At 51.7% G+C, this 25,255-nt stretch overlaps 10 protein-coding genes across 10 annotated transcripts; 6 read left to right on the top strand and 4 right to left on the bottom strand.

Moving 5' to 3' along the window:
• Positions 1-32: 32 nt before the first annotated feature.
• CGCA056_v008131 (Very-long-chain 3-oxoacyl-CoA reductase) lies at positions 33-1,093 on the bottom strand (the record flags this gene model as incomplete). Its single annotated transcript, XM_037323379.1, has 2 exons — positions 33-890; positions 950-1,093. The coding sequence occupies 2 exons, from the start codon at positions 1,091-1,093 to the stop codon at positions 33-35; spliced, it is 1,002 nt and encodes a 333-aa protein (XP_037177949.1).
• A 493-nt stretch (positions 1,094-1,586) lies between these two features.
• Positions 1,587-2,178, top strand: ERG28 (Ergosterol biosynthetic protein 28; the record flags this gene model as incomplete). Its single annotated transcript, XM_037323378.1, has 2 exons — positions 1,587-1,649; positions 1,708-2,178. The coding sequence occupies 2 exons, from the start codon at positions 1,587-1,589 to the stop codon at positions 2,176-2,178; spliced, it is 534 nt and encodes a 177-aa protein (XP_037178373.1).
• A 263-nt stretch (positions 2,179-2,441) lies between these two features.
• gal-7 (Galactose-1-phosphate uridylyltransferase) lies at positions 2,442-3,798 on the bottom strand (the record flags this gene model as incomplete). The annotated part of the gene is made up of 5 exons (XM_037323377.1): positions 2,442-2,662; positions 2,712-3,356; positions 3,409-3,544; positions 3,624-3,645; positions 3,698-3,798. 5 exons carry the CDS (start codon positions 3,796-3,798, stop codon positions 2,442-2,444), a joined length of 1,125 nt encoding a protein of 374 aa, XP_037178677.1.
• A 1,154-nt stretch (positions 3,799-4,952) lies between these two features.
• ADA2-2 (Transcriptional adapter 2) lies at positions 4,953-6,653 on the top strand (the record flags this gene model as incomplete). The annotated part of the gene is made up of 2 exons (XM_037323376.1): positions 4,953-5,045; positions 5,157-6,653. The coding sequence occupies 2 exons, from the start codon at positions 4,953-4,955 to the stop codon at positions 6,651-6,653; spliced, it is 1,590 nt and encodes a 529-aa protein (XP_037178676.1).
• Positions 6,654-7,300: 647 nt separating this feature from the next.
• Positions 7,301-7,984, bottom strand: CGCA056_v008127 (uncharacterized protein; the record flags this gene model as incomplete). The annotated part of the gene is made up of 1 exon (XM_037323375.1): positions 7,301-7,984. One exon carries the CDS (start codon positions 7,982-7,984, stop codon positions 7,301-7,303), a length of 684 nt encoding a protein of 227 aa, XP_037178685.1.
• Positions 7,985-10,744: 2,760 nt separating this feature from the next.
• CGCA056_v008126 (Uncharacterized protein) lies at positions 10,745-11,569 on the top strand (the record flags this gene model as incomplete). The annotated part of the gene is made up of 3 exons (XM_037323374.1): positions 10,745-10,895; positions 10,967-11,280; positions 11,339-11,569. The coding sequence occupies 3 exons, from the start codon at positions 10,745-10,747 to the stop codon at positions 11,567-11,569; spliced, it is 696 nt and encodes a 231-aa protein (XP_037178684.1).
• Positions 11,570-12,390: 821 nt separating this feature from the next.
• On the top strand, positions 12,391-14,112 carry CGCA056_v008125 (uncharacterized protein; the record flags this gene model as incomplete). Its single annotated transcript, XM_037323373.1, has 1 exon — positions 12,391-14,112. The coding sequence occupies one exon, from the start codon at positions 12,391-12,393 to the stop codon at positions 14,110-14,112; it is 1,722 nt and encodes a 573-aa protein (XP_037178683.1).
• A 3,930-nt stretch (positions 14,113-18,042) lies between these two features.
• WAR1-2 (Transcriptional regulator WAR1) lies at positions 18,043-19,757 on the bottom strand (the record flags this gene model as incomplete). The annotated part of the gene is made up of 4 exons (XM_037323372.1): positions 18,043-18,776; positions 18,833-19,122; positions 19,184-19,414; positions 19,477-19,757. 4 exons carry the CDS (start codon positions 19,755-19,757, stop codon positions 18,043-18,045), a joined length of 1,536 nt encoding a protein of 511 aa, XP_037178682.1.
• Positions 19,758-21,221: 1,464 nt separating this feature from the next.
• aflT-5 (Efflux pump aflT) lies at positions 21,222-23,282 on the top strand (the record flags this gene model as incomplete). Its single annotated transcript, XM_037323371.1, has 7 exons — positions 21,222-21,256; positions 21,323-21,491; positions 21,556-21,843; positions 21,898-22,024; positions 22,080-22,585; positions 22,641-22,750; positions 22,808-23,282. 7 exons carry the CDS (start codon positions 21,222-21,224, stop codon positions 23,280-23,282), a joined length of 1,710 nt encoding a protein of 569 aa, XP_037178681.1.
• Positions 23,283-24,397: 1,115 nt separating this feature from the next.
• On the top strand, positions 24,398-25,106 carry CGCA056_v008122 (Extracellular serine-rich protein; the record flags this gene model as incomplete). Its single annotated transcript, XM_037323370.1, has 3 exons — positions 24,398-24,467; positions 24,526-24,919; positions 24,974-25,106. The coding sequence occupies 3 exons, from the start codon at positions 24,398-24,400 to the stop codon at positions 25,104-25,106; spliced, it is 597 nt and encodes a 198-aa protein (XP_037178680.1).
• Between the last annotated feature and the right edge of the window lie 149 nt (positions 25,107-25,255).

Raw genomic sequence — 25,255 nt, 5'->3', positions numbered from 1 at the left:
CGAAGAGTCATCTAACTCTATTCGCGGCCTCCTTAGGCCTTCTTGGCCTCACGGGCCGCCTTCCTCAGCGCACGGGTGCGGATATCAGCGTGCATTTTCATGTTGACGGCCAGAGCCCACTCGTGAGCGACGCCAATGGTGTTCTCAACAATCCACAGCATCAGAGCATGCGTCCACCACGGCGTGTAGGTGTACGCGAAGTTCTGGTAAATGCCAGTGCCGACCTTTCCGAGCGCCGCACGGACAAAGTTCTTGGGGTTGGGGATCGCAACGCTCGTCTTGCGGACCTTGCTCATGGCGGTCGTCACGAGGTAGCTGACAACAAGCTGCACGTCGATGCCGTCCGACTTGAGCTCCGTAGCGAGAGAGCTGGACCAGTGCTGCAGGAACGCCTTGGAGCCCGAGTACGTAGCCAAGTAGGGCGTGGGGATCCAGCCAGCGAAGGAGCCCATGGTGAGGATGAGGCCAGACTTGCGCTTCTGCATGATGGGGGCGACGACCTGGGTGGTCTTGAGGGTGCCGAGGCAGTTGATGGTGACGATGTTCTGGAGCTCCTCGCGGGCGGTCTCGACGAAGGGAACGGGGATGCTGTGGGACTGGCCGACGTTGTTGACGAGGATGCCGACGTCGAGGCCGGTGATGAGCTGGGCGAGACGGTCGTAGTCGGCGCTGTCGTCGCGGGCGTAGTCCATGGCGAGGACCTTGACCTGGACCTTGCCGGAGAACTTGGCCTCGAGCTCGTGGGCAAGGGTCTCAAGCTTGGACTGGGTTCGGGAGACGAGGACGAGGTTGAAGCCCTTGCTGGCGAGCTGGTAGGCGTATTCCTTGCCCAGGCCGTCGGAGGCACCGGTCACGACTGCCCAGGTGCCAGGCTTGCCATACTTGCGGAGCTGTTCAAGTTTTTGTTAGTGACGCCCTCGAAGTAGGAGAGGTGATGGGGCTTGCATACGTTGTTACCGCTAAGGACGAAGACGCCGAGCAGGAACTTGACGTAGGCGAGGGCCTTGTTGGCGAGGAAGAGAGCGCCGACGCTGGCCAGGACGAGCTGGACCGGCTGCGGTAGCTGGCCGATATAATCTGTGATTCCCTGCATCTTCGAGATATTCGAGCAGTCTGGTGCGCGAAGATGGTTGTGCGGGGAGGAAGAGGCCAGAGCTGACAGGATTGCGTCGGCGACCTTGAGATGTGCAGCTCGACCACACGACAAGCACAGACAAAATGTTGGGATAGGCAATTTGAAAATGCATGTCGAAAGCCACCAGCCACGCCTCGGCAGCTCCCAACGGTTGGAGGGGCTTGAGCTTTAGCCAATCGGGGATCGACAGGTCTTGAGTAGCCACAGCTTGACAGCATCAGCCACAGGGACCTGCCGGTAGACAAGCTGCCCGGGTTCGTATTCGGGAAGGAGTGGCAGCTAGGTCCGTTAATATTCTTAGCGGGAAGCCGGTGCACCCATCGAAAATGAGAAAGGCGGCATCCCACGGTGACAGGTCATTTTCCACTCTTTTACTCCCAATCCCTTCTTCATGCTCTGTTTTGGTGTCAATTGATCTCTTCTGACTTCAAACATCCACAGAGAAGCCAAAATGGTGTCTCTCGCCGACTTGCTTCCTCCTGCGAAGGGCATTCTGCCCTACTACATGCTCTTCGTAAGTCTCGTGTCACTGGTTATAACACCACACGCGCAACATCGCGAAGCTAATACAGTACTGCCTGCAGCTCTCCCTCCTAGCCATTGGCAACTCGGCCCAGAACTACCTGACCCTCCACTACTCGCGCCGCGTCTACAATGGCAAATTCGTCAAGAACCCCGCCCTCCCTCCTCGCTCCGAAAAGTACAACCCCGAGGACTCGGTCAAGAAGTTCGTCCCCGCGCCCGCCGGCGCAAAGGAGTCCGAGACCCTGGATCAGGGCACGCCGCTCGCCGCCCGCTGCTTCGGCACCTGGACTCTGTTGACGAGTGTCGTCCGTCTCTACTGCGCCTACCACCTGCACTACGCGCACATGTACGACCTCGCCATCTGGACATATGTCATTGCCCTGGGTCACTTTGCGAGCGAGCTGTTCGTTTTCAAGAGCATGACATTTGGCGTTCCTCAGGCGTTCCCCTTCACGCTGGCTACTGTTGCCCTGATATGGATGCCCCAGGTTCGCAGCTTCTACGTCGAGGCCCCTTGAGCAGAAAATGATGAGGACCTGAGGAAGCAGCCCTCCAGCTCTTCATGTAGATGCCCACATGCTCGGGCCAGTCTGGTCAGCAGTGATCGCCATGTAGCATTCCAGGAAACGGGTAATGGGTTCAGGGGATCTAGGGCCCTAATGTCTAGCGATTTCAAATAGATAGTTTAATAATCATGTCAATACTCAGATATTTGGGTTTTTCAAAAATGCCGCCAATGATGCCTGACTCAACTCTCCCCCATATGCTTTCATAGCCTCTTCTAGATTGACTTGCGGTACAGCTGTCCACCCATATCTCTAAGCTTGGCCGCAGCCTGCTCGGGAGTGATGTCTCGCTGCGGTTCGGCCATGAGCTCGTAACCGACAAGGAACTTTCGGACGGTCGCAGAGCGAAGGAGAGGTGGGTAGAAGTGCATGTGGAGGTAGCTGTTCTCGACCTCTTCTTCGGTGGCATCGAGGGGTGCCTGGTGAATACCGGAGCCTGCTGTCTTGTGAGCGTGATTCCCCTACTAATGACGGAGACCACTTACTGTAAGGGAAATGTGTCTCGAAGAGGTTGTCGTATCTCCTTGCGACCTCCTGGATTGACTCGGCAAACAGGACTCTCTCCTCTGCGCTCAAATCCACAAGCGCGCGAACATGCCTCTTGGGCAGAATCATGACCTCAAATGGCCAAACAGCCCACCAGGGACACACCACAATGAAAGCATCGTTCTCAAAGACCGTGCGCTCCTTCTTCTCCATTTCGACCTTGACGTAGTCGCCCAGCAGTTGACGCCCAGCGTGCTCGCTGCGGTACTTGGCCATCTGGACAAGCTCAGTACCGGGCTCCTCCGGCATAGTGGAGGTGGTCCAGATCTGGCAGTGAGGGTGCGGGTTCGAGCATCCCATGGCAGAGCCCTTGTTCTCGAAGATTTGCATAAAGCGCAGCTGGTCGCGGGGCGCAGGCACAGTGCTCGCGGGCGTCGGAGGGGGCAGCTGGAGAGCGGCGGCGACCTTGGAGAGGGGGTTCGTGGGGGAGAGGTGGGAGGCGTAGATGTTCGTCCAGACGTCGATCACGGGAGCGATCTCTTCGGTCGTCATGTCTGCGAGGGTAACATGGTGCTTCTCGGAGAAGGTGAGGACGTAGCATTTGCCGGTGGCAGCCTCAGCCTTGAGGAGGGATGCGGCGAGGTCTGGCATCGTCAATCATCATAATGTCCACGCTTGGGACAGAAAGAAGCCTACCATCGCTGCCTTCCTCGGGCTTGTACTCGGCCTGGTCCTCCTTGACGGCGCTGTAGTCGTTGACGAAGACGAAGGTGTTCTTGTAGTCAGGGTTCGCGTCGCCGACAGCGCGCGAGTTGCGGGGGCAGAGGTAGCACTGCAGAGGGTCAGAAAATGCTTCTCTTCTTCAGCTTGAAACGACTTGCCTTTGGATCGTACTCAGGAAGTTTCGTAACAGTGGGCGCCTCTTGCTGACCTCTGTCCACCTTAGCGCATGTCGCATCACGTAGCCCGGCCGAGGTGATCTTACTGCCAGGGGCGCTTGGTCCTGTGAGGCGAGACCAGCAGCCAGGTGCCCTTGAGAGGGTTGTAGCGACGATGGGAAATGTCGTCGAGGATCTTGTCAGGCATTGCGACGGATGGTGAGATTCACGAAAGACAACAGTAATCTTGGAGAAGATGGCGGGGTAGTAGCTCCGCGACGAAGACAGCGCGGGGCTCTTAATGTCAGTCGCAAACGTCGCACTCAACCAGCCAAGAGATGGAAAAAATAAGAGAAGGCTCGAAAATGAACCAGTCACGATTATTTAAAGAATCACGTTGTTATTTTCTCCATACCAATCTGGCTAAGTACAAAAGTCCAGCCCTCGGCAGGTCGCGGCCGAGGAAACAGACGGGGAAGCTGCCACAAAACAGCTCACCTCTGGCGGCTGGTGGTGGTGACGTCCGATCCCTGCAAATGCGCTTCGTGCCTCGGGGATGTTGCGCCAGAGGACACAGAGGGACAGTGAAGAATTGCCCCGCGAAACCCCACCATCGCAGAGGCGCGCCATTGTTCTGGCGGGCTCGATACGCTGAAGGGCCGAGCTAGCGGCGGGAAACTGGCGGAGAAACTCTTTGGGGGCCGCGGGTGACGACATGTGGAACGCGACAGTCCTGGCTCGGGTCAATGGGTGAGAGAGAGGTATTTGCTGGCTGGTGTCTGTATTGGCAGCAGTGAGATTTTCTGCTGTGCAGCTCTTCGCCCGCAGGTCGGCATATTATTCCACGACGCCAGCACCTATCGTCTTAATGTACATACACTGCAGGAAATGGTTGCAGATGCAAACAGCCGGACGATAGTCCGTTGGCCGAATATTGAATTCAGTTAGTCGGGGATGACGGAGCCGTCTTGATAGCGGCCAGCATGTGGCTAGGCTCCCGGACATGTGGCTAGTGCGTTGTTCTCGCAGCCACATCTGCCTGGCCCAAGCGCGGCTAGACTTCGGGTCGGGTCAAGCACGTCTCCAGATCCCCGGATTCCTTCCATTGGAGCCTGGCGTTGTTTCGACGGCGAACCTTGAAAACGTGGATTATCAACAACGCGCATCGGCCCACCCGAAATCCATCGAGTCCATCGACGACCGTCCCATCCGCATCGAGCAGACCACGCTTCTACATTAAAAATACAAAGTCCTACTCAATAAACCACCGTATGCCCGCTTCCGCATCGCGATAACTCGACCGACTCCGGCTGAGCCTTACCAGGGGCTGGCCTCCACGTCCCCACCGCAGCCCTGGACGAAATGGGCGTCATTAGAAAGAAGACCGTCACACGAGGCGGCGAGGGCGGTGTCAAGTACCACTGCGATATCTGCTCTGTAGACATCACATCAACGGTATGTTGTTTTGTTGTTTTGCCCGTCGTCGCGTCCCTCAGCCCCGCTGCCGAGCTCCGGCGCATACATCATCTCGCGCCTCGCGCTAACGCCCACCCTCTGCGTCGATAGGTACGCATCAGATGCGCCCACTCCGCCTGCAACGACTACGACCTCTGCGTCCAATGCTTTTCGCAGGGCAAATCCAGTTCAAACCATAAGCCCGAATCACATCCATACCGCGTCATCGAGCAAAACTCCTTCCCCATCTTCGACCGGGATTGGGGCGCCGACGAAGAACTTCTCCTCCTTGAGGGCGCAGAGATATACGGCCTGGGATCATGGGCTGATATTGCGGATCACATTGGCGGTTTCCGCCACAAGGACGAAGTCAGGGACCACTACCTCAAGGTATATGTCGACTCGCCCAGGTTTCCGCTGCCGAAACGCTGCAGTCCAGGCGACAACGAGCTCGCGAACGAGATTTCTAGGGAGGACTTCCAGGCCAAGAAGAAGCGCAGGATAGAGGAGCGCAAAGACGCCGCGAAGAATGCGCCCACATTACAACCCAAGACGAAGCCGACTGCCTCCGTACCAGCATGCCACGAAATTCAAGGATACATGCCTGGTCGCTTGGAGTTCGAGACAGAATACGCAAACGAGGCGGAAGAAGCGGTACAGCTCATGCAATTCGATCCAGGCGATGGCCTCAACCCTAGAACTGGTGATCTTGAGCCGGAGATGGAGCTGAAGTTGACGGTCATGGACATCTACAACTGCCGTCTTACCCAGCGTGTCGACAGGAAAAAGGTCATCTTTGAGCACAACCTGCTCGAATACCGCGAAAACACAAAAGTCGAAAAGAAGAGGAGTAAGGAGGAAAGGGATCTGCTCAACAAGGCCAAGCCATTTGCACGGATGATGAACCACGATGACTTTGAGAGCTTATGCCAGGGTCTTATTGACGAGCTCAACCTCCGACAAGCTATCACCCAACTTCAAGAATGGAGGAGCCTGCGCATTGGTGACCTTCGGAGCGGAGAGAAGTTCGAGACTGAGAAGGCGCAGAGGGCACAGAAAGCGATACCAATGGGCTCAATGGACAGAGAGCGCATGGCGTCGGCCCAAAGGTCCAAGGCGGCCGCTGTGCCCGACCCCCCAAGCGGAGCCGCACTCCTTGTCCAGCCCGAGCTGCCAATACGGACAGCACCGCCATCCAATGGCACCAACGGCGCGGACGTGAAAAGCGAGCCTCAAACCAACGGCAACGTCAATGGGGCCTCAACAAATGGCACCGTCATTGTGGCAAACGGAACGGGCCCGTCAGGTCCCGTCACGCGGCAGAAGTACATGGCACAGGCTCTGCCAGGCGTCACACCCCTTACCCTCACACAAGAGGCCGCGCCAGACTTGCACCTGCTCACGCCGGAGGAAGCCAAGCTCTGCGAGGTGGTGCGGCTGCAGCCCAAGCCATACCTGATGATCAAGGAGCAGATTCTGAAGGAGGCCCTCAAGAGCAACGGTACACTGAAGAAGAAGCAGGCCAAGGAGATCTGTAGGCTGGACTCGCAGAAGGGCGGGCGCATTTTTGAGTTTTTCATCAACGCTGGCTGGGTCGGCAGGGCATAGTATGCCGCAAAGTAAGCAACCAGCGCGGATGCTGGGTCTGGCTTGGGCTCTGGCTCAGAATGCGATGTTCTTACCTGAACTGACTTGACTTTGGAGTATCATCAAAAGGGGGCGGTGGGTCTGTTTTACTAGGGGAGTAGGGGGACACATTTTAGTTTGAAGTGTATCAAGATACCAATCTACGAGCGCAACTCTTTGCCTCCAATTCTCACAGCGGACGTAGCGTTACAAAGTTGATGCAGCTTTTGTTGGGTAGATGTATCCACGGGTAACTGCTTCAGGTTGTGCATCAACGGTGAAGGGTAGGTTGCATCGACCCAGGCCTTCAGGGGGCACTTTAACAGACACAAGGTCTTTCTTCAGCAAACTTCGGAGCTTTGGCCACTGCATATCCCAGGATGAATATCATAAGGTCGTCGAAGCACGGAGAATCCCCATACGAGGTTGAAATAGAGATTAAATGTCGACCGGGTATATTTTACGCCCCAGAGTGTGTTTTAAGGTTAAGTTACAAGAATTAATTACAGGTAAAATTTAAGATTTTTTATTTCTCCTCCCGAGAAACTCTAGGTGGGAAATTGGAGACCATGAGATCCCAACCCCAGCGGGGCGTTCGTCTTCTTTAACGGCTCTTTGCGTGATGTTGCTTAGAGCATAACGGCACCGACGATGCCAGCAGCAGCAGCAGCCGCAGCGGCGACGAACAGGCCAGTCTCCTTGGGCGCGGCGGCAGGGACGGCGGTGGTCGAGGCAGCGCTGCCAGACGCAGCAGAGCCAGACGCGGAGGCAGAAGATCCAGCGGTACCAGTCGCAGTAGCCCCAGAAGCGCCGCCGCCGCTGGACGTAGCCGTGACCAGCCCCGTAGCGGTCGCCGACGCCGTCGCCGTGCCGTCCTCGGAGGTGATGACCGCGGCCGCGCTGGTGCAGATGGCGTCGCCGTACTCGGCGAGGATGCTGGAGAACTGGGGCACGTCGGAGCAGGCCTGGTAGAGGGAGCGGATCTCGGTGATGTGGGCGTCCTGCCAGCTCTGGAGGGCGGAGGAGTAGGAGGTGATGAGGGCGCCGGCGGAGCCGGTGATGGAGGGGAACTGGCACGGGTCGGTGATGGTGGGGACGTCGACGTCGGTGTAGGTGGCGAGGGCGGTGGGCAGCTCGGGGAAGTCGTCGACGACGGTGGAGTGGGCGGCGTAGGCGGACAGGCAGGCGGCCTCGTCGCGGGCGGCGAGCTGGGCCTCGGCGCGGCGGAAGGCGTGCGGGAGGGTGCCGGACAGGTCGCGGACGGCGAGGACGGCGGCCGGGAGGGTGGCGGCGAGGAGGAGCTTGGACTGCATTGTAGCGGTTGTGATTGTTGGTGTTGGTGGTGAAGGGGTGTGTGTGAGCGGGTGAAGCTGGTGAGACTGGTTAAAGTCTTTTTGTGGGATTACACGGCAGCTTGGCTTTGGGGCTGGAGAGAGAAGAAACAAGAAGACATGGACGATGGGGGGCGGGATGTGTTCAGCTCTTTAGTATCATGTCACCGGCTGAATTCATGTAGACACCCTTGTTCTACGATTACTCGATTGGAGATGGTTCAGATGGGGTATGGTGTGTGACTGAGTGCCCCAGAGAATCATTCACTGGGTCTGACTAGGCGACTTGCCTACGGATACAGCAAAAATACAGACATCGTCAGGCAGGCCAAGCGAATAGGAAAGGGAGCCAAGCCAACCGAGACAGTCGGGCAATCTCGTTTGCCCCCCTGAATTGGCGCCGAGTGTGCTGTGTGTGCCTGCTGCCTGCTCCGGCCGGGCGAACGCCGCGGCAGGGCGTGATGCAATGATCGCCCACGCCCGGTGCCGTGGGTCCGCGAAGGGATGATGGGTCGACGGGAGAGAGCATATTCGTTCCTACCTTCTGTTGAGAATTGGACCGAACTGGACTCTGTTCTTGTGCCTGGGACAGGGGTTTGTTGGACGCTAAGCTACGGCGAGGATGTGTGAAATTTGGGAGTGGTGGTTAGGTGTTCGGAAGATAATGCACAGCGGCACGGGAAAGGGGCAAAGAAGCAGCCTCCGGCAACTGTCATTCACTGCTTTGCCGCTTGGGATCTCGAAGGTGTGCAGTCTTGACGGAATCTGGCATGTACCTCGCCCTCTTTCTGCAGCCTGCAATGGATGATGGATCGCGTTCCCTGTCGCTGAACCCGACAAGTGGGAAATCTCCAGTAGGAGTCGCGATGTGGTGCGGTCCAGCTGTTCGGCCGCGAAAAGGGCGAGCTTTTTTGCGCTGGCAAAGATCTGTTGATTCAGTGATTCTACTGTCTATCAGAGATACGGACAGGGATGAGCTGCAAAAGTCCCTTTTTGTCGGCGACCAGAAGGACATGACATCCCTGCTGAGCATCCTCAGGTTGAGTGTGGCTCCGCCGTTCGCGTGATGCCGCGCGACCATTTAACCAGTTAAAAACTCCGACGCGGGAGATTGCGAGGACCGCTTTTCAAACGTGGATTTTTTTTTGATGGTAGTCTGCACTGTGATTTGTTGGTTATCGAGAAATATGGGACGGAAGTGGCTTTTGCTGGCTTTGAAGGATTCACGCAGGTCTTGGATTACCCCAGTTTCCTGCTCCTACTGGAGAGAGGCAGCAGAATAACGTATGGAGGTGACGAAAGTCAAGAACCGCATCGTGAGGCTGAGTTGCGAAGGAACCGAAACAGTGCTTGGCATACACGAAGTGCCGTTGTTGCAAACAGGACGGCAACGATATGTTCCATTGTCTGCCTCTACCCGCCGTGCATTCTCGAATCTCCCGAAGCCGGGGTGGCTCATTTCACGTCCAGGCGGCCGATGTTCTCCTGCAGGCAGCTGAGCGGCACGGTACTTTTCCCATTTAACTTGTGCCATCCGAAGAACCGAATATTTCAGCTAGCCTACCAAACTTTTCTTCCGTTTGCTATTGTATTTCTTAGCTACCTATGGTTTTCAGCTCCCCACGACCTGAGTAACGGCTCCAACGGCATTTCCAACGTTGCAATGGTTTACATCCTAGACACAGCCTCGATGCATTACACACCGCGTCGCGCTAGTGCTGACGGCGCCAGACGCCGTTTTGCCTGTCGTTCGGAGCCTGTCCCGCTGCAGGGCTTGGCGTTTCCCCCTCCCGCTTCTGTGTCAGCCTGAGATTGGCAGCTATGGTTACTGGAAGCGTGACGGAGTGGCTCCGGAAGGAATGCGCTGCGCTACACATTGTTGGCATTTGCGGTGAGTTGAAGATGTGTAGGCCGCAGTGGGGAGGATAAGGATCTTATCTCACGCAGCTAGCGACGGCCAACGTTTGGTCAGTCTTATCCTCGCATTCGTTTTATTGATGAGGCATGTGAGTGAGATTGAGAATCCCCATCTCTTGGTGGGTTATTAAATTCCAACGGCGGGAGTCTATCTCGACCCGGCCCCGGGACTTTTGGCTTCCAACAGAACTTCGGCGTCCCTTTCGAAGACGGGCATGATCTGCGACCCCGAGTCATTCTGTAAACAATTCTCGGGATAATAAGGCCAGCTGAAAGAAGGTTATTCAGACTTGCCTTCGGAGGACATCCGAAGCACCTAGCTCATCTTCAGCCCAAGCCCGAAGGAACAACAGACCGTAGCATCAAAACCCTAAACTGCCCCGAACCTCAACCAAAAGTCATCCCCCTCAACTCAAAATCAAGACCGGTTTCTCTTGTGAGCATGGCAGGTCCAGAAGCAGCCAAGTGCCTCCCAAACACCGAAGCTCCAATAAGCAGCCCGCGCGGCGTAAGCCACCGGCTCAGCCATTCGGCGCCCGGTCGTCGGTAGGGCTGACGCGCGTTTTCTAAATCCAATCGTCTTCGTTCGGGCCAACGGTGCATGTGTGTCGGCACAAAGAAGTTGTGGAAGGCCATATTTGGCAGCTCGTGCTGATGCTGACATCGCCTCCATGCAGAGGCTACGTCAAAGGATTCACCGCGGGGTATCTTGGGGAGGAGGCTCTTTGATGGATGATTGTTTATAAATGTGGGTTGTGCTGGTGGATCGGTGTCCTTGTTTAGTACGCTGTCTGTACCTTGCTCAAATATCGAAGGCATATCAACATGAAGAGCGCATTCATACCAATCGCTGCCCTTTCGGGGTTGTTTGCGTCCTTGGCAACTGCACATGTCGAAATTTCGTACCCAGGATGGAGGGGGAACAACATTATTACGAATGAAACGTTCCCGTTCGGGATGCAATGGATGTATCCATGTGAGTTTTGCCAGATACCACGCCTGCGTGATCAAGTCCAATATCGAGATATCTGACATGGCATCGAACAGGCGGCGGCCTCAACTTGACCCAGAACCGAACCCACTGGCCTCTCGAAGGCGGTGCCATCGCCGTCCAGCCCGGCTACAACAGCGGCCACCAGAGCGCCCTCATGTACGTCAACATCGGCTTGGGTGAAGTGCCATCAAACTTCACCACCGTCATGGTCCCAATGTTCCACCTCACCGGTCCCACGAACGAGGCCTACGACGGCACAGTCTGTCTGCCGCATGTTCCGCTCCCCAGGACCGTTGAACCCAAGGAGGGTGACCTGGCGACGATCCAGGTCGTCCAGGCAGCGAGGCATGGTGGTGCTCTTTTCAGCGTACGTCCTCTCCAGGTGCTATTGATGGTGCCGGATAGCCTTGCTAACTGGAAATCAGTGCGTCGACATCATCTTCACAGGCGATGAGTCCAAAACTGCCCCAGTGAACGAGAGCAACTGCTTCAACTCGTCGGGTCTGAGCATCCAAGCTGCGAGTATCGCGATAAACGAAAACTCAATTACGGACCCGTCTCCTACGGTCGTTTCCACTCCTTCCCCTACGAACGCTGCAATCCGCATGGTGGCTCCGGTGTCGGGCTTGATTGCTGTGTTGTTGCTCCTAATATAGAAGCTATGCGGGCGGGTATATCCAGCTAACTGAGCAGATTGTTATTGTCTTATCTATGAAGTAGCCATAATTATTACTACTATTATGATTACGACTATTGTTATTCTTATCGTCGTCGTCGTTGATGTTGTTGTTGTCTTCGTTGGCATCGTCGTTTTAGTTATTATCGCCATCGTTCTTGTCGCTTTCGTCACTATTATCTGTGGTTGCTATTAAAATGATTATTAGATTCACTTCACCGAGATGTTGGTAGTCAGGTAGGTAGGGAGGCAAGAACTCCAAGGGCATTAGGGAGGACAGGGGTAACCAGCCAGTGAAAGGAGATACTGTCAACCACACATGCAATCGGTCACGAGTTTGCCGAGAGTGGAATCTGACAGAAGAGTGCAGCCTGATCCTCCAACGCGTGACTGCCTGATATCACGAACCCAAAAACACATTACTCGACACGTTCCCCAATGTCAACCAAATCACGAACAATATGTCAACCATGTACACTCCTCTCAAGGCCTCGCGCCGGGAAATTCGTCTCATTTCGATCCGTTCAGACTTGAACAAGCTTGACAGCGGTAATATGCTTCGAGACAGCATTCCTGATGGAACCCTTATGTGCTCCATGATAACGGCCTCTTTGAAAGATTGGACCCCAGACTATGCCGCCTTCCGAGCCAAGGTAATCGACAGGTCCCACTCGCCTATCACTCTCTATGAGGAGTGGGAACATTTCTCGCGCGAGAAGAATGGTTCTATGGATGACGACACACCCACTCCTAATAGGTTCGTGTGGGGAGACTACGAGACCATAAGCTACACATGGGAGAATGGGTCGAACACAAAGCACACTATCCACGTCAACGATAGGCCGGCCATTCGTCGTTCAATATAATCTCTTTCTGGCACTGCAAGAGTTTCGGAGAAGCGAAGACTTTGTGGAAGGCCGGAAGCGGATGCTTTGGGCGGATGCAATCTGCATTAATCAGTATGACCTCGACGAGCGAGCTACCGAGGTCAAAAGAATGAATGAGATTTTCAGCACTGCAACCAAGTCGATGGTCTGGCTCGGAACGTCCCTTGACATCAAAGGCGCAGATACGAAAGTCTACTTTGACCTCATCGGGCGTCTCTTAGACAGTCTCTATCGCTTGGCGCTCTCGGATGACTCGTCGATGGACTCCTTACAACTAGCATCAACTGAGACCGTTCCATCAGAAGCTAGATGTATGGATGAGCATGATCCTGAAAACCAGGGAACCCGTACAGTGTCGGAGAAAGCTCTTGTTGTGATTTCACAGTTCAATCCTCCAGAGCGTCCTCCCATCTCTCTACTTGAAACGCTGTCCGCTGACGAGCGCCTACTGGCCATGCTGTCTCCCATATTCCGCCTCGATTATTGGAATCGGGTTTGGATAATTCAGGAGCTCACTGTCAGCTCTAGTCAGACAGTCGTACGAGCAGGGTCCTCAACGATCTTGTTCGAGCGACTGTCTTGGTTTGCAGAATGGTTTGTCAAAGCTACTATATTTAACCCAGCTTGGTCACCCGATGACGAGTACACGAGGACCTTCATGAACACGCTTCTTCTACTCAATACGATCTATGAAGCTCGGCTCCAACGTGGACCCGACGAGCCGGGGACAAGTCCCGAACACCTTTTGATACTACAAGGCCTCATGTCTCGCTCGTCTATACCCCTGGACAAGCTATACGGAGTGCTATACGGAGTGCTAGGCCTGTTGCAGCCGGCTACGTATCTTGGAATTGATGTTGACTATACGAAGTCTGTTCGAAAGGGCTCGATTGATGCGGCGATTGCTTTGATTCGTGTTGGGGAAAGTCTCGGGTGTTTTGACATACGCAGAGAATTTCAAAGCTTACAAGTGCCTTCTTGGGCACCAGACCTTTCGACAGATCATGATCTATTTTCGAGTATCGCGATGTACGTTTATATGAGAGATTCAGCTGCGATCCCTGAGGTAGACTGGGAAGCCTTTTGGGAGCGTCAACTTGGACTGAGTGATCAAGGCATCTTGAGTCTTAAAGCCACATACCTGGACACAGTTGATGGAGTTGCGGCTTGTGTGCCTGTAAACAGTGGAAGTCTGGAAAGCTCGTCTCAGAAGCTTTTTCTGCCAAGAACCATTGATTATTCAATGATGCAGCCGACACGACTTTGTCACTCTTACAGGGATGACTCGGAGATGCTAGTCCATCTGGATGCGATTCTGCGCCAGATTCCGAATTGGGAGACGGATGAGTTCAAAAGCAAATACTATGCCGAGGGGTTACCTGACGCCTTTAAACTCGGTCTTCTTGCAGTGAGTTTGGAGCTGGCCAGTAATGGTTCGTCTGTATCGATACCCTTCGGAGTTTCGGCAGGGACAGCCACGGAGTTGGCTCTCTTGAAGCAGTTCCTTGATGCTAGTGTCGACTTCATACTTTGGAAAGAAGCTATCATTGTTTTTTCCCGGAATTGGGCAGAAGCCAGGGCCCTCGATCTCAGCATCCCAAAAGTCGGACTCAGCAAACCTCTTAGACACGGATGAGTTAAAGGCACTCGAGAATATGATGCGATATGTTAACTTTTGGTCACTTCATGAGGTGCGCCTGGTCACCACCATGAGTGGATATCTTGGTGTGGCTGCTCAACTTGCAAGACGAGGCGATATGGTTTATGCGGTCGAGGGTTATGGGTGCCCTGTCATCTTGCGACCTATCGCGAACGCGGATACGTATGAGTTCATCGGTCTGGCTGAGATTTGGAGCCCGACTGTGAGCGGAGCGTGGGAGAACATGGAGTTTGACTGTATTGTTAGACTACAGTGAGGTTCACTAATAAGATTTCGATTAATTACCATACTAACAACCTCCCCTCGGCCACTATTGACAGGAAGGATTCTGCTGCTGTTGGCATTAGATTCATTGAATGCCCTGAGTGGACGTTTTCCGTGTTGTTTGAACGCCTGTAATGGCGGGAAGGTCCAGCGTTTGCTGCCTGTTATACACGTTAGTAGCGTATACAGTCCGTTGCACTAATAGCGTCCGCTCCCCCTTTTTACTGAAATTATATATATATAATCCCTATATATATACATAAATTTACTTAACGCTATATAGATATTTATAATATAGTAATTAATTTATTTTAATAGTTTTAATTAATCTATTCTTATTAAATCATATAATCTAAAAATATTATAATATTTTTTAACTGTTACTATATATTTTAATAAGTAGATAATAACTTATTTAGGTATTATCTATTATTTATTATTAATAATATATAAAACTAAGAATATATATAATAATTAATATAAAATATTATTAAAGATCTTTTTAAATATTTTATTTTATTATTAATTAATATTACTCTATTTACTTAAAAAGCTTATTAAGTTACTACTACTAAAAGAGCTATTAAAAATTACCAAACAAATTATTATTATTAAAGTTAGTTTTAAAACTAATAATTTAGTAGTTTTTAAATTTATATTATAAAGAAAATATATATAGAGCTTTCTTATTATTATAAAAATCTTTAAAATATTCTTTTATTAAAAAATAATAATAATATAAAAGAAATAAAAAGAAGATCTATTATAGAAGATCTAGTTTAAATTCTTTTATTTTTGTTAATACTCTTATTTTAATTAGATTTAATTTTATTTTATTTAACTTTTTATTGAACTCTTTAATTTATAAATAATATATTTATAACTTCTTATTACAATGTTAATAATACATCTATATTATTTCTTAATATATTTAAAAAGGGAAGAATATAGGTAATAATAAACTAACTTTATTATAAATCTAAGTTAGTTAAATAAATACTAACTAATAATAAATAATTAATAATTGATAACTAAATATAATCTATGTAATAATAAACTTTTAATTATAAACAAGCTAAATCATTAAGAGAGTTATTGTTTTTATTAACTACTAAAGCTATTTACTCTAAAAAACTTATATTAAACCTCTTAATATATTTTTATATTATTTAAAGCTATATAAAATATATATTAAATAGATATATAAAATTATGTAATAAATCTTTTTTTCTATTTTTTTATAAATATTATTTTAATCCTTTATAAAAATAAAATATACTTTTTTACTATTTACTTAGTATAAAAATAAAATAACTAACTAAGTTAATAATATCTCTATGAATAAATTAATTACTATAGAGATATTAAATATATTTTTATATTTTTATTATATAGTTATATATTTAAATACTACTATAACTATAGTAATTAATAGTAATTATAGTATTAGTAATAGATTTAGCGCGTTTTGCGTACGATATAGAATAATACGCGTTATAGCGTAAAATTAGCTTCTTTTTATGTTTTTACATAAGTGGGGGAACAAAAGGGGGGGCGGACGCTGTTAGTGCAACAGACTGTATTTCATGCCGACCAGTGGATAAAAGGTCCATGCAGCTGAAGGATTATCAGCCCGCCAAAAACGGAAATCTTCAGACGTGTCACCAGACAGACTCGTGGGGTAGAATTTCTACTTTAGAAACAGCTATGAGCAACCAAGCGCTCTATTGACTCAGTAACACCGGGCCTACGTCCGGAGTACAAATTCAACGATCTTCTGCTACATTTATCTGAAAATCATCGATCTTTTGATATTTTACAAATTGTTTGAATATATCGGGGATTATGCGTGATTGTTGCATACTCGTTAATACTCGACTACGAACAAGACGGCGCACGACAACTGACTTTCCGGAACGTGGTCACCCAGCCAATGAGTACCAAATCGACTACCGCTTGCACTCAACGACACAAGCACGGATTCTTTAAGCTTGAAAATGTCACTTGGCGCACAGAAGCTACCCAGGCCTCGTCCCGGCCAGGACTGGGATGCAAAGAAGGACATCCTACAGCGCTTGTATCTGAAAGAGAACAAGCCTCTAAGAAAGATTGTGGGCATCATGCACCACCAGTACCTCTTCTTGGCAACGTACGTGTCCTCTAAACTGTGGATTTACCCGGAACTGGCCTATGTACAAGCGGCAGTTCATGAAGTGGAAGTGGCGGAAGTACAACTCTGAGGGGCTTCGACAAAGTCAGCTGAGTGGTGACAGGGTGGAAATGGTCGAAGGCGAGATTCCATGCCAAAGACCACGGCGCAGACGCCTTGGCCCGCTCTTGGGTCGAGGATACGCTGGGAGGCAAGAGAACTGTCCATTCCCCATACCATCAACTTGTGTTGTACATGGGACCGAGAACGATCGCCTGTCACATGGGCTTCTCCTCAACTTGCACGACTTGATACAAGGCGCTTCTCGTCGGGACCCCGAGTGGCATCGACGCGCAAGGTTCAACTATCTTCCCATCCCGGGGCGTCACTTTAAAGCTCTGGCACGACTCGGGGCATATTTCTTCGACATCAAAGATTTTAAGCGCGGCGGGAATATATTCCATGAAGCCTTCCAAGGCATTGAAGACATTCTCACCCAAGAGCCCATAGCAACCTTCCGCATGTTGCTTCTAGAAATCCTCCATCTACTCACTGATCACGGCATACTTCAGTCCTATCTGCAACTTGTCTCGGAAATGCTGGGTATCAAACAACGGGGCCACCCTATCCACCAGATTGCCCAGTTCATGTCCAATATTGCGGCTTCATGCCGCGAGGATCTGTTGGACCACATGAAGCGACTTCGAACCTTGATCATGGATGAATATGTCGGTCTGCGAGGGCGTATCGACTTGCACAGCATTGAGGCTACTGTTGAAGCGATGAATTGGTACGATGATGAGAGACGTGTACAGAGCTGGTCTAACCTTCTGGGAAGCTACGAGGCTCTGCTTGACGAGGCGAGCTCTACATTCCGAACCAACAGCTTTGAAGTTACTCGCGTCGAGCATAGTCGTGTGGTCGCAACTTCCCTACTGATGAATCACAAGTCACCCGACTTCTTGGCCCTGTGCCATCGCCATCTCTCTCGTTTAGCTGCGGCAAACAACAACGGTCCTTTACAGAGTTGGGATAGCTGGTCATTGAGGCTGTACGGCAGGACGATAAGCTTTATGGCAAAGTTCCATGAGACATCAGGCAACACGTATTCTGGCATTGAATGCTTGAAGAAGGCAGTTGAGGCGACAGACTATGCCCAGAGCAAAGCGACAGGGGGTGATAAGTTACGGTATTCAAGTACCGCGTTGCTGACTCGTGTCAAGTTGGCTAAACATCTTGTGAACTGTGGTAGAGTGATGGAAGCGATGGAGCTAAAGGCTGAAGTTCCTGAAAGTTCGGCGAATTTGCAACAAATGGTGCGGGATGAACAACTTTGGTGAGTTAGCGTTGGCTATAAGCCGACAAAGGACAATATGTCAAAGTCGTCTACACTTTTAGTGGACCTCGTTCACGGTTGATATATCTGTCAATAATAATTTCATAGATCTCACGTGCGAGCTTGAACTCATGTAACATCGCATTGTAACGAAATACTACTGGGGTATCATGTTCGCTATGGCCATCGTCTCAGTCGTGCTCATCCCATCCTGCCACATGATGCCCTGCAAGGTCTGCATCGAGTCGTTGCCAAACTGGAAATCATAAGGCATCTGACCAAATCCATCCACAATCATCTGTCCCCAAAACATCTTGTCCATGGTGACATCATCCACCCAAGACATGCTCGGGTCGTTCGCTGAACCCTCCGCGTTGTTGGGTTGTTGTTCGGCAGACGGTTCCCGCTGTGGAGGAGACACTTTGCTCAAGTACCAGTTCTTCATCCATCGCGCACGGTAGGCGTAATTCGCCCATCTAGACGTCTGGTCTTCGAACAGACGCCTCTTCTGGCCGACAACGAGGGCAACGTTATCCGCCTCTTCAAATCTGTCCGCCATTCGTTGTGCGTTTTCCGCGTGTGGAATCTTTTGCCGAGCGATAGTAACGTCCCAGTCGGGGCTGCCGTCTTCCAAAAGAAGCCGGTTCGCTGCCATCATTACGAAGGCGGTACTGGAGACCAGGGTGAAGGGCAGGTATGCATATATCTCTGCGGGTATGGACATTAAAGCATCCATGGCGGCCTGAACACATTCAAGGCATTTCCAGAGGGCGTCAGTTCGGCTATACGGCTCGGTCGGCGACGCTGTATCTGCTGGGCTCATTGGCCGCATACCCAGTGCAGGCTCGTAGAGTCTGACTGCGAGGGTCAAATAGTGACACCAAACAAGCGCTGCGCGGAGGAATCAGGTAAGCAGATGTTGCCTGCATTAGAGAAAGAGCACTTACGATTATCTTTGTTTATAGCAGGCTCCTCTTTCTGAAGGTCCTCCATCTCCTTCCGTACGGACGAGAATATTGCGCTGTAGTGCTCCTTAAAGAATGGGGCAGGCGTGTCCTCGTCTCTGTCATAGATAGGGAACAAAGATCTGAGACGATCGGTTATGTGTTGCATGCGGACGAAGGCAATTAAGCTCGAGTCTGTTGCGAACTCCCCTGCTTCGCGGATAGTTCTGCAACATCGCGCCATATATGCTGACCATTGTACTTGGGGGCTTCTTCGCATTGACATGGCCACGCTATGGATCACTAGATCAGCATTGATTCGGAGCGAGATGGGGCTAGAACTGAGCCTCATACCTAGATGCAATGAAATAGCCTCCCAAGACCGCTCTCTGCTCTTCGAGAGTCTGTTTTGGGGTTTCGAAGTGTTTTCCTTTGCTGATAACAGCCCATGCATCCGATAACATGGTCTTGGGCATCCAGGCTAGTGGCCCAGCAAGAGTGTTGATGCTCATGTCTGAGACCATGCCTATGGCAAGTTGTAGAAGACCGTTGGCACTCATGCCCAAGTGGATGTGGATGTCACCCCTGAACGTGAAGACGAAGGTTAGCAACCTCAACTGGGCAAGACTGAGAAGGGATGAACCAACCAAGCATAGCAGGCAATGTAGATCAACAGGCCCTGCAGCAGCTCAAGCTTCCTCTCCCTGTTCACGATAATATGCACTGCTGCATGGTGCCTGATCCAGTCATCTACCGCCTTCTGGACAGGGGCTTCCTGAGGAATGAGAGCCTGCATGATGCACCAGAAAAGAAATCTCTTTTGGGAGTGGAGTTCCCGCGCCGTCACATTCACGTGGATAGGTATGAAGGGAAAGTGTGGGACCATGCGAGTGCGGTAGATGTTGAGGAATTCTTCGGCTTGATCCATGGTGAGGGAGAGTCCAGGGACCAACTGCAAGGTATTCGAAGGACCGACATCTGGGGTTTGTTGGGTGCTGTGAGGGTCAGGGGTGACGGCGTTGGAGGATGCTTCAGTATCAGGTTGAGGCATGGGCAGCCCGGTGCAAGGCAGTAGTCCTCGCAGCTGGTTTTCTTCATAAGTCGATGAACTGGTAGCGGGAGTAAGAGTTTCAGCTCCATGTTGCTTGGCCTGTCGTTGATTCTGGAAAAGGTTGACCAGGCCATCGATTTTCTTCTCTAGTTCTGTGACTCGACTAGGGTGAGCTGTCAGCGCCAAGGAAACACAGATGATCAACGCAGCTGATATTCAATGCCAGAAGACACAATAATATCTCAGTTCGGCACTGGAGAAGTGTCCAGAAGAACATCAAAAAAGATCCTACCTTGACTTTCCCCGTTTCTTTCTGGGTACTGGTTCCGGCACCCGACAGCGGATGTTCATCCGGGAACATCTAGCTTGTATTAGCTCTCTGCAAGTCATTCTTGGAGTGCCCAGAATGGAGTCCGCAATCTCTCCCTACCTTGTGCAATCGGTTGGTTCACCATGCTCCGTCGCCGGTGGCCACCTGCATCTGATCTTGAGGCGCGCACAATTGCTGCAAGCTCGGAGCTTTTTGGCGTTCGCAATGAACTCCGGGCTACTGCCCTCCTCTTCTGGAGAAACATTTGTCATCTTCAAGCCGATGGAACAACAATTATGGCGTGTGCTCTGTGAATTTGGCGCTCAAAATGGCATATCACAAGCAATGGCAAAATCGCAGAAATGTCGCGGATGACGGCGTAGCTGGGAACGGACGAAGGCTGTCAAAGGCCGGGGACCGGTGTCAGTCTTAAGTCCCGTATGTCGAAGATCGGTCGACAATGGCAGCATCTGATTGGGCAGATGATGATATGCGAATACGGAGTCGGGTGTTAACTTACCACCCGACCGCCGATGGACACGCAAATTCCCACTTTCGCCCGTGTTAACCCCGGCTAGGGAGCCATTTTGGCGGGACAAGGGTCAGCGCTAGGCAGCATCTTCCACCAATTTGCATGAGCGCCTTCGGACGTGACCTCCTTTGCTGCAACAATTAGAGACCTGCTGCCTGTCGAGGCTGAAGCGAAAATTGAGCAGACCTCCACAAATTGGATGTGGCTGGGCTCAAAGGGTAGAAGCAGACCAAAGTCCCTGGAGATCTCGTGGGATCGGGTCTCGGATTAGCCCACTAATTACCAACACTTGCTGACGGGCTATTTCCCGTACGGACCGATGTCGAGGGCAGTCAGAATGTTCATACATGAGGACCAATACAAGAAGATGGGATTGTTTTTCGAGATGGCCGAGAGTAGTACAAATACTCGAAAAGCACAGGCAACCTAGTGTTAGATATCGAACATCTAAATTCCCATATTTGAACACCAGCGCAAACGATAATAGGTATTCATTCGAATGGCGTCTTCCGGGGCATATTCCGCCGAAACCATGTAAGTTTGCGGACGTCCTTAGCGGCTCGGCAGCGGAACACCTGCTCACGAGTGACATCACACCAGGCCGGTCAACGCTACACCAGCACTGAGGACACCCTCAGAGAAAACGGATATACCGGAGTCGGAACAGGGTGCCCAAAGCCAAGACGAAATAATCGAAGTCTATCCCAGCGGCCCGGCCCTTACGGCGATCTCGATTGGTCTATTTCTTGCTATTCTCTGCTTTGGCCTAGTAAGATCTCGACAGCCAAGCAAATTTTACTGCTATCTATTTACCGACACCTCGTCTCTCATAGGACCGCTCAATCTTGGCTACTGCCATTCCTAAAATCACTTCAGAGTTCAATTCGCTGTCCGACGTAGCGTGGTACGGGTCGGCCTACCTCTTCACACAATGTTCCTTTCAGCTCCTCTTCGGAAAGCTCTATGCCGAGTGCAGCATCAAGTGGATCTTCCTGATCGGGCTGGCCATCTTCGAGGTGGGGTCAGTGGTGTGTGCCGCGGCCCCGAATTCCGTCGTTCTCATCGTCGGACGAGCGGTTTCCGGAGTGGGTGCGGCCGGCCTGATGACCGGGGCTTTAATTGTAGGTTTCGGGAGCGCCAACGGCCGCCGCAGACACCGGCTGACAAGGATCTAGATCATTACCAAGAGTGTACCGCTTCATAAGCGGCCCACTTTCACCGCCGCGATTGATGCCGCTGCCGGAGTCTCTCAGGTCATCGCGCCGACCCTCGGCGGCGTCTTCGTTGACAAGGCTACCTGGAGTACGATCTTGGCTGCTATCATTTGGATGATTTTCTGTTTGCTGACTTGTGGCAGGATGGTGCTTTTGGATCAATCTCCCCTTGGGAGGTGTAACTTTCGCTGTGATTCGCCTCTTTCTGAGGCTTCCCGAACAGGCAAAGAAAGAACCAAGAGGCTTCAAAGAGTTCATGGACAACTTTGACCTTGTCGGAACACTGCTCCTCATTCCATGGGTCATCTGTCTTCTACTGGCTCTACAGTGGGGCGGAACCGAGTACGCATGGAGCAACTGGCGCATCATCCTCTGCTGGTGCATCTTCGCGGTCTGTTTTCTTTTGTGGGGCTTCGTCCAATATCGCGAAGGCGACAAGGCAACGGTTCCTCTTCGCATTATGTCTCAGCGAACCATGATCGCTTCATGCTGGACGATCTTAATCTTGTTCTCTCTTCTGTTTATCGATGTCTACTACATCCCGATCTGGTTGCAGGCCGTCAAGAACCACTCAGCCTACAAGAGTGGCATCGACCTGCTCGCATCATCAGCCTCGATGTCTGTGGCGACAATTGTGTCCGGGATCTTGGTACGTCCCTCCGCCGTTTTGACGACGTTGACACTTCATGCTGATAAATCATTAGACGAGTCAAATTGGCTACTACGTGCCGCAAATCATCGCGTCATCTGTCATTTCCTCCGTGGCTGGTGGCTTGATCTATTCGTTTACCGTCAACACTGACACGGCGTTCTGGTATGGCCTGTTACGTTTTCCGATTCAGTCTGCCCAAAGTGCTAACATCTGCCTCAGGGCTGCTTCACTCGTCCTAATGGGATTGGGAGTGGGTCTGGGAGTGGGTCTGGGAGGGCAGCAGTGCATCATTGCCGCGCAAACCGTGTTCAAGGGGCGCGACATCGCCCTCGCTACTTCGGTCTTGGTGTTCCTCCAGAGCCTGGGCGGTACTGTGTTCCTGGCCGTTGCGCAAAACATCTTCAGCTCGCGACTCGTCGCCGAGCTCCGCCGAAACGTCCCCAACGTAAATCCGGCCGTGGTCATCAACGCCGGAGCATCGGGGCTGGTGGACTCTATGCGCAAGACCTACCCCGATTCGGTGGACGGCATCATTGAGTCGTACAACAGGGCACTACAAAACGTGTTTCTCATTGCGACCGTTCTCGGATGTTTAACAGTCCTCGGAATTGGGTTTTTCGAGTGGAAGAGCGTCAAAGAGAACAAGCCGGAGACGGATGTAAAAAGCCAAACAGACGGAGATACGGAGAAATAATAGGGCATCGGCTTTTGGAACAGGGTTGTTCCAAGTTACCGGATATTGCAATTAGATGGCGTACATGTTGGATAGAATAGATCAGGCTCACTAGATTGAAGTGATCGCATATGGTAATACAATCGTGATTTTGACACGATCAAGACGTGCGCACGACCCTAAAATACATCGAACCATTTCCCGCTTTCAGCCCAAGAACTCAGTTGACGTCAAGACCAATTTGGTCTCCCGCGCGCGTGGGAAGTATCTTCCGGGAGCTGCAATGCCATAAGATGTGCAGGTTAATATGCCCTTTGTGCCGATCTCCCGCTCCCCTATGCTCCTCGACGCTCGGAGATCCCCCACCACGGAAAGTCGTGATGGAGCCAGAAGGCGGCCAACGCATCGTGAGTGTTCGAAACGACTCCGCAACCGTTTCATCCGGTCATAACTCTACTCTATAGTCAAAATGGCTAACTCCTGCAAGCCCGCGGCCGGTGAGCGAGGATAAGCTACCCCCCGCAGCTTCGCCCCTTGCGCTTGTCGTCCAATCTCGGGCCACCCTGACACAGCAAGACAGATTGTTGACTGGCCGGCTCCCCCTCCATTCCGAAAGAGCGAAGTGCCGCCCCTCCCACCGCATGTTTAAGCAGCATCTCTGCATATTCTTCTTCATTTCTAAGCAGAAAGCCAGTTCGGTAGGGAGTGTGGCCGAAGAAACGAAACAAGGCACGTTTGAGGTACTCAGCACGTCCTATTGGGCAGTTCGGTCATCCCATCTCTCGGGAGCCCCAAGCTTCACTTGCTACCCCTGTTGATCGCGGCAGCAAACCGAGAAAAAAGATGAATGTCCGTCCGTTTTGAAGGGCTTAGTCGGTCTCATGATGGGGAGAATTTGGCCCAGTGCGGAAGGTTAAGAGAGAAAAGCTTCGTTCTAGTCAGCGGGTGCAGGAGCGATGCTTTCCTGCGAGTGCGATTCGTTTTAGATTCTGCAGTGCAAAGGAGTAGTAGCTTAAATATCACAAGGCCCTCCTCCAACCTCCTGCTGTTGTGTGGGATTATTAGCGTTCTTGTTGCGATATCGAATCAACGTCTCTAGTAATTAACATCCAGCCCACGGGTCTCCGTCTGTCACCATGAAGTTCAATACGTTCGCCGTCTACTTCTCCGCCATCATCGGCGCGTCCATGGCTGCTGCCATTGAGGGTAAGCAGACGAAGTTATGAGGTCAATGTGCTATGACTCCGAGCTAACCCTGTTGCAGAGCGCCAGGCACCACCTGCTCCTGCTCCCATGCCTCCCGCGGGTGCTCCTCCCGGACCTACTCCCAAGGTCATCCCAGTCCTCGTCGGTAGCCCGACTCGTGAGAAGTCGTTGCTCTTCTACCCTGAGATCGTGAGAGCTCAGCCCGGCGACATCGTTCAGTTCCAGTTCTGGCCCAACAACCACACCGTCACCCAGGCTGCGAACGTTCAGGCACCATGCCTGCCTCTTGGGGATATGCAGCCCAACGCTGTTCACAGCGGCTTCATCCCGGGTGTCACCGATGGCTCTCCTATCGGAACCTTCAACGTTCAGGTTGAGAACACCGAGCCAATGCTCCTGTACTGCGCCCAGGGCATGCACTGCCAACTCGGCATGGTCATGATCATCAACCCGTAAGATACTCACGTAAGCCGAAGCGTACGAGAGAAGTGCTGACAACCTCGCAGTAAGGCGGACGCGGATGTACAGGCCTACAAGATGGCCGCCAAGGGATCGCAGCAGAACGTACCCGCAAAGAATGTGGCCGGTGGTTCCGCCGGAAGGATCCCCGCGAACCTGGCCCTGCCCCCCGTCGCTTAAGGTGGTACCGCGACAGAGTGTGCATTCTTTTAGCGCAGAGGTACTGAAGACAGATTGCATGTGTTAATCGGTTGCTCCTGTACATACGCTCGCTTTAAGCTTCTTCTCCGACGTCGCTCGAAACCGGACGTCACTAAACTAGGAGGTGG

This window comes from Colletotrichum aenigma (genome assembly GCF_013390185.1).
Source record: "Colletotrichum aenigma strain Cg56 chromosome Unknown KSG_Cg56_contig05, whole genome shotgun sequence".
NCBI classification, from domain to species: domain Eukaryota; kingdom Fungi; phylum Ascomycota; class Sordariomycetes; order Glomerellales; family Glomerellaceae; genus Colletotrichum; species Colletotrichum aenigma.
Note: the sequence above shows the minus strand (reverse complement) of the source record. Positions and strands in the feature narration are given on the sequence as shown.